The sequence below is a fragment of the Adiantum capillus-veneris genome, chromosome 1 (genome assembly GCF_014529385.1).
Source record: "Adiantum capillus-veneris isolate H3 chromosome 1, ASM1452938v2, whole genome shotgun sequence".
NCBI lineage: Eukaryota > Viridiplantae > Streptophyta > Polypodiopsida > Polypodiales > Pteridaceae > Adiantum > Adiantum capillus-veneris.
Genome location: NC_140931.1, coordinates 41,327,857 through 41,338,302, shown reverse-complemented (window position 1 = coordinate 41,338,302; position 10,446 = coordinate 41,327,857). Strand labels below are relative to the sequence as shown.

Sequence of the window (10,446 nt, the reverse complement as noted above, 5' to 3'; positions counted from 1 at the left end):
AAATTGAATTTGGTCAAGTTTGGTCATGTTGGCATCACTTTGTGCTTTGTCGACTCTGAAATCACCGATTTTTGTGACTATACTGCCTGTTGGGTTGGTCGGTCAACTTTGAGGCTTTGGACTTGTCCACAACATAGTCGTGAAGCAACCTGTCCAATTCTAGCTCATTTGGAGTCAGTTTGACCCCACCCCGTATGTCGAATTTGACGCTTTGTAACCTTCGAGTCGTTTTCTGCTTTTTGAGGGCTTTGCTTGATGGATTTCACCAAACCAATCATATACATTGTATATGGACCTCATAAGCAAGCCATCTGTGGAATCAGGTCGGAATTCTGGCATTTGCCAAAAACCTAACCTTTCTATTGGGGACCCCCTCGACCCCTTCCGAATGGTCAACTGATGATACATAAAGGTTCTATTATGTCAGGGCATGCTATGGTTCAAATCCCATATGATTTGGTCGACTTGGTAGGCCGCTACGATCAGTTTTAGGTCATAGGTCTTCGTGCACTACTCGGTTTCTAGGGTTTTTTCTAGGGCTTTAAACTATCTACCTGCCATACAAAATGGATCATTGACGAGTAAAGAACTTACCCCTCATGCCTCGTGTGAGACGGCGCTGAAAATGGTCAACTGTGGGCTACAAAAAAGTTGCGCGAAAGAAGCCGAAATCTCTCTGCAAAGGCTGCAAGTGGAAATGAGGTGGCTTTAGCCTACCTTGGATATCTATACCCGGACTTCCCGAAGCAAATTTCTCCAGATTTCTCCGTTAGTCCTACTACGCCGTGAAATCTATATTAGACTCAAAACAATCCCTAATCGGACTCCTATAGCTCATTCTGGAAGAATTTTGCAAAAGTACGCTTGGCCGCCTGATTTAGGCTTCCCGCTGTCAGCTTCTGATTTCATTGAAAATTTTTGTGTTTGTCCGATTTGTCTTTCTGATCACCATCATGTCTTTCATTTTTCCATCTGAGCTTCCCTGCTATTTATTATTAATTTTTGACCTGTTTATTAAAAAAAAATCAAAGAAAATAGCAAAATGCTCTAAAAAGGTAAAGTGAAAATCCAATAATGAAAAAAAAAATATAGCTTTATTGTTTTTCGTTGGATTTTTCTTTTTTTAAGCCTCATTATCAATAAAAATGATGAAAAATACCCAAAAAAGGACTATTTTTTATGATTTTCTGATAGTATATACACTATTTACACTCATCGGGAAGATTTTATCAGTAAGTTTTTCCTTGATGATGAATTATAAGGGCATTATTAGGTAATTTTGCAAAAAATCACACGTTAACATCAAACTTTTTCCTCCCTCTTCAAACATTGTCCCTAATTACTTGGTACTTAGTGCCCTTCCACCCCTCCTAGATGGCGTACTCCGAAACGACTACGTGCATGGGTTGAACACTCATGTCTATGCATAGCCGTGGTTTGCTCTACCATGCTATGAAGATCAATGCAATTCAAACCAATATAATGTACAAGAGCTGGGTCTTGAGTAATTAACTCAAGGGTTTCTGATGTCGAGGTTTTCTGTTGATGTCTTCCAAAGAGAAAATCTTGTAACTTGTGTGCTCTTTGCTTGATTGTACCATTAGGATGCTTCATCACGTTGATTGTTTGAGTTGTTGGTAGCTCTTTTGACTGTTGTCGAGCTTTTTCTCGCCATTGGTAGCTTGGTTTTGCTTGGTGCTGTATGGTGTGGTGGAGTCTTTTGAGACTTAACTCGCCATTGTTTAATTGGTTGTTCAGTTTGTGGAGAAGATAAGTGCTCTTTTTTCTTCCAAACCAGTTTCTTGCTAGGTTCCTTACTCGGAGATGCTCGTCTTTGTGTTTTAACCCTTGGAACCATCTTTTGTTTTGTCGGTGAAGTTTTAGGCACCCAAATTTGAATCGGCTGATCCTTAAGCTGTGCTTTTGGTACCCAAATTTGCCTGACTCCTTGCATGCTACTTGTAGAATTTGTTTGTCGAAAGAATGGTGAAGATTGACTACTTCGTGGTTTGGTCTGTTGATTGCTCAATTTGCATTCCTCCTTGCTTGGTGCAATTGGAACTATGAGTTGCCCTCCTTTAGGTGATAGCTTTACCTGATTTGTATCCCAATCTGGTACTGCTTTGTATGTTTGCATATAGGGAGTTCCAAGAATCATCATCTCATTCATGTGTTCATCTGGTAAGCATACAAACTAATGAGGACATGAACATCCATGTACTATCACGTTCAAGTTGACTACTCCCAATGTTGGAGGTGGGTTCTTGTTGCATCCTTTGATTGTCACTATTCCCGTCGTCAATGCTTGACTTGTTGCTTTCTTGTACGTGGAATAACTGACTGCATTTACTCTAGCTCCTGTGTAAACCAAAGCATTGGTGCTATGATTATTGAGTTGTACTTTGATGCGCAAGTCCATTCCATCTAACCAGTCATCATCTGTTGAAACTGCGTCTTTAGGTAATTCCCATTGTCGGTCATCTATTTCCAAAGTGTTGATGGGAATCGGTATCTGTTGATTCTTGAGAGCAGCTTTCCGCTTGAGTACCCGAAGTCGGGCTTCCTCTTGGGCTTCATCAATAACCTACTGCCGTTTAATCTTCCTTTGCTTGGCTGCATGCATTTTTTCTAGTAATTCATTGGTTAGTGGAAAATTGTATTTACGACATCCACTAATCCAATTAGCCATTGGTTCACCATCTAGGGTGGACAATTTTACTGCTCCACTTGTAGATACATCTTCAATGATAAATGGTCCGTTTCCCTTTTTCTTAAACTTGGGAATGTGTTGCTTAAGGGAATAAACTAAAACTAAGTCCCCTTTCTTGAAGATCTTTGTGATTAAGTGGGAATCAAAAAACAGTTTTTGTTTTCGCTTTTGTGCATAGGTATGAGCTACAGCAATTAGCCTTTGCTCATCTAGCTTTTCCAAATCTTCAAGTCTTTCTGACAATTCATGTCCTTTCCACTCAAGATTTTGTACTACCCTTAATGTCAGCAATAGAAATTCTATTGACAGTATGGCATCAAGACCATAAACAAGGTTAAAGGGTGTAGCATTTAAAGTTGTTTTGAATGAAACTCAATAAGCCCATAAAGCAGCATGGAGATTCATTTCCTAGTCTGTCCTTCCTGAACTAACCACTTTAGTCAGCACCGAGCTAAGAATTTTATTCGTATGCTCAGCTTGTCCATTTGCCTGTGGGTGATAGGGAGCTGATTTGTTATAGATGACCATAAACTCATTAATCAAATACTCGATTACCTCATTGAGGAAATGAGTTCCCCAATCACTGACAATTTCTATTGGCAGTCCATATCTCATGAATACATACTCATATAAGAATGCAGCAATGGTTCTGGCATCATTCTTTTGAGTTGCTTTAGCCTCGGCCCACTTGGTCAAATAGTTCGTAGCTACAATGATATACTTATCTTGGGTTCTATAAGCAGGTGGTTGTATTGGTCCAACAAAATCTATACCCCATTTTGTGAAAGCTCTAGCCCCTATCATTGGTCTTAAGGACATGCTATCTACTCGTGTTGGAATTTTTGCTCGTTGACAAGCATCACACCTTCTAACATATTCTTTGGCATCTGCAAAAAGTGTTGGCCACCATATGCCTACCATCAAGATTGCTCTTGCGGTGGTCTCACTAAAAAAGTGACCTCCAGCTAATATAGCATGTGTTTGTTCTATAATCGGAATATACTCGTTTTCATTTGCACAAAGACGCAAATGTTGATCTTTACCTTTATGATACAATTGGTTCCCAATAAGAGCATAGTCTCTTGATCCGTTTCAATCGCTCTCTGACGACGTTTACTCATATCCTCAAGAAATGTTCGACTCGATAAGTAAGTAACCAGATAATTACTCCACTTAGGAATAAGTGACATTTGAAACAATGTTACATGAGGTGTGGGTGTTTGTTTTTGACATTGAGGGAAATCCTTTACAAAAGATCAAACATCACTCCTCATAGTCGGCCAAAATACTCCAAGTCTCAAGACTCTTTGCATAGTTTGGTCTTCCGCGAAGTGAAGTCCTACTATGGTAACATGTGCTTGACTCAGGTATTGGTTTCTCTCTTCAAGATTAATGTATAAGAGCAATATCCCTTCTTTATTTCTTTGTATAGCCTACCAGCTAGTAATAGATACATAGCCGATTGCTTGATTAATCTGATCGTGATAGGAAGTGTTATTTGTGAATCCATTTGAGCTATTTTCATCAATGATAGCATGTTTTCCGAACATCTAGGTGTGGGTGTTTGTTTTTGACATTGAGGGAAATCCTTTATAAAAGATCAAACATCACTCCTCATAGTCGGCCAAAATACTCCAAGTCTCAAGACTCTTTGCATAGTTTGGTCTTCCGCGAAGTGAAGTCCTACTATGGTAACATGTGCTTGACTCAGGTATTGGTTTCTCTCTTCAGGATTAATGTATAAGAGCAATATCCCTTCTTTATTTCTTTTGTATAGCCTACCAGCTAGTAATAGATACATAGCCGATTGCTTGATTAATCTGATCGTGATAGGAAGTGGTATTTGTGAATCCATTTGAGCTATTTTCATCAATGATATCATGTTTTCCGACCATCTAGGTATCATTTCCACGGAGAACAAATAGGCATCTGGTAGATCATCGTCCACCCCTTTAGGTGATTCTCCTGAAACAATCCTTGACAAATGATCTGCTCGTTGATGTGTAGTGCCCTTTTTTACAACCAAAGTGAAATCAAATTCCAAAAGAATGATGAACCATCTCACTATTCTTCCTGTGTTGCATGGCTTGTTGACCAAGTATAACAAAGCTTGGTGGTCCACAAAGAACACAAACTTATTGGCTAATAGATAATGTCTATACTTTTTAACGGCATAGATCATTCCTAATCCTTCCCTTTTGGTGGTGGTGTAATTCTTTTTTGCCATGTTCAATTGTCGGCTAGCATAAGAAGTAGGAAAGTCAATTTTTCCGTCTCCTAGTTGAGCTAGTATACAACTGATAGCAAAATTGGAAGCATCTACATGTATGTGAAATATCTTATTCCAATCTGGTGCTTTCAATATTGAAGCTGAGGTGAGAGCTTGCTTAAGCTTCATGAAGAATTCTTCACATGCCTCGGTCCATTCAAAGTGTGTAATCAAGCTATACATGGGTTTTGCAATAATAGCGTACATGTAGATGAACCATCTGTAATATCTACAATGCCCCATGAAGGCTTGTACCCCCTTGACTGTTGTTGGTTTAGGCAATTCAACACTGACATGGATCTTCTCAATATCAGTAGTTGTGCCATTTTTAGACACTATATGTCCAAGATTTTTTCTTGTCTTTTCATGAATGTGCACTTTTCAGGATTTAAGCAAATCTTATAAAGTCTACATTTTTTGAATACCTTCTTGAGGTGTTCAAAATGATCAGGCCGGAGTGTTCATCTAACATTAGGAAAACAATGGGGTCTAAGAGGGCCTCTTTATTTGGTAGTTTAAAAAAATGATTACTTTTTGTTTAATGGTAATCCAAAATTTCTAAAAATTAATTTAAAAGAAAATAGAAAAAACAAAAAGAACTTTTTAAAAGTGAATCACTGCTTTGAAGAAAACCACTTTTGAAATTTCAAAAGGCAGTGGTTTCAGCAGTGGATGAAAATAAATGCAAGAGATGACTTTTCAATATAAAATGGCAAAAAGGAAGTTGTAATGCATTTTCAAAGTCGAAGAACCCTTTTCATAACGTGCATCACTCGTCTCATCACTCGTCTTCTTCAATGGAGAGTAAAGAGTGATAAAATCACAAGGCCCACCATGATCAAATGGATTTCAATTTTGTAATCATCTCTTCAAAGAGAATTGAAGCAGATGTATTTATGTATGTAAAATTAATGTTGTTTAGGCCTCAACAAGCCAAAAATGCAAGAGCGTGAAGGAAGATAGAGTGACTTGAGCTGCTACTCCAAACTCGCTCAAATTAGCATGCTACCAAAAGAACTTCGCCAGTCAAGTTGTCAAATACCCAAGTGTGGTGGTAGGCAAGAGGATGGTTGTAGGTTTTGGAGGGACTGCTGGCTAGAGAAAAAAGTGTGATCAATTTTGTGGAGTGGAAAGCCATGATGCTCTGTTACAAAGAGCTTGGGAGCACGATGAAAACCGTAGGAGGTATGTAGGAGCATGTGGAGGTATCGGCTGTTACACAAAAGAAGGTAGAATCTGATCCTTGATTGAAGGAGGAGCGTGAGGAGGGCATTTGCAGGAGCGGATGACTATGGAGGCTTCACCAAGTAGTCTGGAAGTGGAAATTGGAAGTGAGAAGCCAAGAGATAGGATGCTTAGGTATGAATGAATCAAGCAAAAGAGACGTGCAAGCATAGATACTCGAGCATTGTATAGAGATTTTTGGCTAGGTACATGTGAAAAATCTAGTAGCTTTGACACGATTTTGAAGTGTCAAACAAGAGAGGACAACCAACCGAGGTTCGCTCGAGAAGGTGAACATGGTGGGGAGTGGTTTGGGCTACTTTTAGTGGAGCAACTAAGAGAAGGCCTCTCCATATGCAAACAACTATAGCTTATGGCATTGCCCATGTGATATTTACATGGGTGAGAAAATTCACAAATGAGGTTGCTAGTCATGGACTTTTGCAAAAACATGTCTCTCTTGGTGGTGCTTTGGTTGACATGTATCCCAACTGTGGTGCTTATAAAAGCACAAAAACTTCTTGATAAACGTCCTCTGTGAGATGTCATCACTTGGAGCACCTTCATTGCAAGATATGCCCAAAATGGTTGTGACAAATTCCTCCGGGCCGTTTTCAACAGATGCAAAGCGAAGGCCTGTCGCGTTGTGTATGATTTTGACACAAGGAGATTGCTAGTTATGGGTGGTTGCAGAAACATGTTCTACTTGGCAATGCTTTCATTGACAAGAATGCCTAATGTGACGTCCTCATGAAAGCATAAAGGTTTCTTGATGATCCTCCTATTCAGGATGTTGCCACTAATATCACATTGGTTGCATGATATGCCCAACATGGTTGTGGCAAGGAATACATGGTTGTTTTTTTGAGATACAAAGCCTAGGTTTTTTGCTAGAAAAAGCCTTTTGGGTAGTAAACAATGAGAGAAGAACCCCCTTCGCTGATTCTTAAATGTAAAACCAATAGAGAAATGAAAGAGCATACTTAAGTTGTCTTTTGGGATGGATCATGACCATATTTGTGTGCATGTGTGTGGGTAGAGGCAGCCAAATTTAGTAAGAAGGGAAACCTAGGCCATTACTAGAGGTTGGAGATGGTTGTTCAAGGAGGATGGACGCAAGTCAACCAATGCAAGTGGAGTGGCAGTAGTGAGTGGTATAAGAATTTAGAGTAGGGAGCCAATTGTTTTTTCTTCATTGGTCATGTGCCATGCAAGAGAGGTAAACTTATAGTTTGACATGCTTCAGGTAGGATTATGGAGGGGTAAACCATATCTTGCTAATTGACCAAGCTTTCTGGAAACTTTTGTTTCTTTGCACCTAGATGGCGAGATTTTCCTGCAGTCCTTGCTCTCCATGGATTGGGATGCTCTTAGTAACCTTAGATCAATTGTGTGGTTTTATGCACACTTGGCCTCCCCCTTTCTTCTTTGATTTTCACCACACTACCCACATGTTGCCTTATCTCTTCTAAATCTGCACCCACTGGATGTATCTTGTCATCCATAAACCTTGCCTCCCCATGTGCTTCTTTATCCAACTATAACACCATGCCCTTCATCTTTGTTTTCATGCCCTCTCCTTGATTCCTAGCAGCTTCTATGTATGATTGCATCATGCATTTACAAACCTTTGCTGCTATTCCCCAATTTCCTATCCATGCTTGACTGGTGTGGCTAATTCCCTTGCAGCTTTTAGTAACCAAAAACCATTATTTTCTATCTTGTTTCTCCGTTATTTCCTTGCCACATTCATGTTGGGCATATCGTGCAGTCAAAGTGCTCCAAGAAATCACACTCCAGGTAGAAAACTGATTAAGAGCTTTTTATGTTTTTATTGATAGGATGCCACTCTTGGCCTACTTGTCAACCATGGCAGCACTAAACATGATATGTTCCTACAATAGCCCTTGATTCATAATCTGACACATATCCTCTCACCTATGTCAACATCTTGCTCCATGCCACAGGCCTTCAAGGTGCAAGCCAGATAGGCCTTCTCTAGCATTTGTTGAAAGCATTCCATTGCTCCCTTTTTATTAGTCATGCCACATATATACTATCTAGTAACCTGGCACTTCTAAAGTATGAGAACACATAGTTTCTACTGGGCATGCCTGTTGTATCACTTAAAGTTCTTGCATAACCAAAAGTAAGAGATGCCATTTTTTTGCGCATAGGATCCTGTAGGAAGGCTTCATTCGGCCCTCAGTAGAAAGACCTTCTAAGGCAACAAGCTGCATTGAATCTGTAAGGGTAAGAATCTGTTGTTGATGACGATCTATCTGCAAGCAACATGGAAAATAGACCAAGCAACATCAAAAGAAGTATTCAGAACTATCATACCTGGTTTGTAGAATTGATCACACCAAACAACATTTGTGACCAGCCATTCAGAGACGTTAGTTTAGCATTAGAACCACTGAAATAAAGTGCAAAGGGTCCCCAGACACAGCATATGCTATGACAACAAACATTAGAAATTGGAGTTACTGGAGCAATTGTACTACCAAAAATCGAGTAAGTCGATGTACAAGAGATCGATTGCATGGGCAGAAAGTTTACTTGCTGCTGACAGTCAAAAATTTTGGTTGAACCTGTGTAATTTATGTCCTCACTAACACGTAATTCGGCCAAAAACTACAAATCCCAGGGCTCTTAACTAATCTTGTACATCTTGTCCGGAAACCAAGTTTCTGCTTGATCTTTGCATCTTCAGCTGAACGGGAAGTAAGAAAGCCATCAATTATTTGGCAGGTAAGACTTCTTTCCAAGGACTTCAAAAGCAAAAAGCTGATTTTGACTGGCCCCAAACAAAGCAGTGATGTACCTAGAATGATCTGCTTCTCCATTTGGCTCAAGGGGCTCACTTTTATGCCTTGCCTCACGATGCAAGCTTGCTTCCTTGCTTTTTATGGCAGCTCAGCAATGATACCACTGAGAGATTGGCTTTAATGTCCCTCTTGACTGGGGTTCCAGTTGGATCCTGTAAAGTAACGCAATTAACATTATCTGTCTGCAGTGTATACTCATAATTTACACTACAAAACACTTTCTTTGCAATGTAAATTTTACCAGTAGCATCAAAAAAGTAAAATCTTGATTTCCAGCACATTTGCTTCCAGATCCTAGCTCACTAAGGCAAGAGAAGCAGTTGGGTCCATGCTCAAGATCTTGGTCGATTTTTCATAGCCATAGACAAAATCTGGCAGGCAACAAAGCTCATATCTGCACCAAAATAACGAAGCCTTCAAAACCAATGGTTGAAAAGGCAAAATGATGCATACAATAGATTGTTCACTCACCTTGCAATACACAGAATCAATTTAGTGATACGAACTAACATTTCCAAAAAGTCCACATCTGCAAAGAAAGTAATCCACATAAAAAACGGCATGCAATGCCGACACACATTTCAAGAGTGTTGAGTATAACTCCATCCTCTGTATGGTCTGAGGTTTAAAGAGACCATTAGGTGCAGAGAGGACCTGAAATTCATATGCATATATGAGGAGCTTGGGGAGCAGCATGTGGAGGCCCAACAGATTGAGGGCAAGGGAGACATGGCAAAAGGAGCTCGAGCCCAAGGTTCCCACATTCAGCAAGCTGAGCTGGGCTTTGTCCTGTGGTGTGCTAGGTTGCAGCCTGTGAGTGATGGAGCCTAGCCAAGAGACTGCCCCATACACTATTTGGATTTAGAGGAAGAATGAGAGAGGAGATGCACAGGAGAGTGGTGAGAAGGTACACACCCATGCTCCACAAGCCCTTGCAGGCTCCCTTCATTGTGCATGCCATCTCTTCTTTTGCTGCTTGCACCGCTTACTCAACACTAGAAGAACTCTCTCTCTGTTAGCATGAGGGGCGAGAGCCTACGTGTGCCTCTCCCTTTTTGGCCGGCAACTGGCTGGCTGGCCGGTGTAGCCCACGCCCCTCCTGTTCCAGCCATAGCCAGCGCCTGCCTCCCACCCAATCAGAGCGACACGCTTCACAAGAAAGCACTTTTGGAGGGCTGGCCGGAGCAGTTGTGCTCAAGAATGACAGCCAGCAGCGGAAGATTCCTGTGAATCTTATTGTGGCTCTCTCTCTCTCTCTCTCTCTCTCTAAGGTCCCTGTCACACTGGGGCGTCCGCCCCACCCCCTCTGTGTGCCCTAGGCCACGACGCTGTCACACTAACCAATTTGATAAAAACTGCCGGTGAGCCTGCAGCGATTTGTAGTAGCGCAAGTGGAATGGCCTCCGTAACTC

At 40.7% G+C, this 10,446-nt stretch overlaps 2 protein-coding genes across 3 annotated transcripts; both read right to left on the bottom strand.

The window, feature by feature from the left end:
- Nucleotides 1-8,329: 8,329 nt before the first annotated feature.
- On the bottom strand, nucleotides 8,330-9,052 carry LOC147464593 (uncharacterized). Its single transcript, XM_086509733.1, has 4 exons — nucleotides 9,031-9,052; nucleotides 8,875-8,919; nucleotides 8,766-8,797; nucleotides 8,330-8,485 (listed from the first exon to the last, which is right to left on the bottom strand). Exons 1-4 carry the CDS (start codon nucleotides 9,050-9,052, stop codon nucleotides 8,330-8,332), a joined length of 255 nt encoding a protein of 84 aa, XP_086365859.1.
- Nucleotides 8,624-10,208, bottom strand: LOC147464592 (uncharacterized). Of its 2 annotated transcripts, none has more exons than XM_086509725.1 (4): nucleotides 9,950-10,208; nucleotides 9,506-9,563; nucleotides 9,276-9,428; nucleotides 8,624-9,186 (listed from the first exon to the last, which is right to left on the bottom strand). In XM_086509725.1, exons 1-3 carry the CDS (start codon nucleotides 9,993-9,995, stop codon nucleotides 9,329-9,331), a joined length of 204 nt encoding a protein of 67 aa, XP_086365851.1. In that variant the 5' UTR covers nucleotides 9,996-10,208; the 3' UTR covers nucleotides 8,624-9,186; nucleotides 9,276-9,328. The 2 variants fall into 2 exon arrangements, with proteins under 2 accessions (XP_086365851.1, XP_086365842.1); XM_086509716.1 differs by lacking the exon at nucleotides 8,624-9,186 and adding an exon at nucleotides 9,689-9,873 and having other exon boundaries at nucleotides 9,352-9,428.
- Nucleotides 10,209-10,446: the final 238 nt, after the last annotated feature.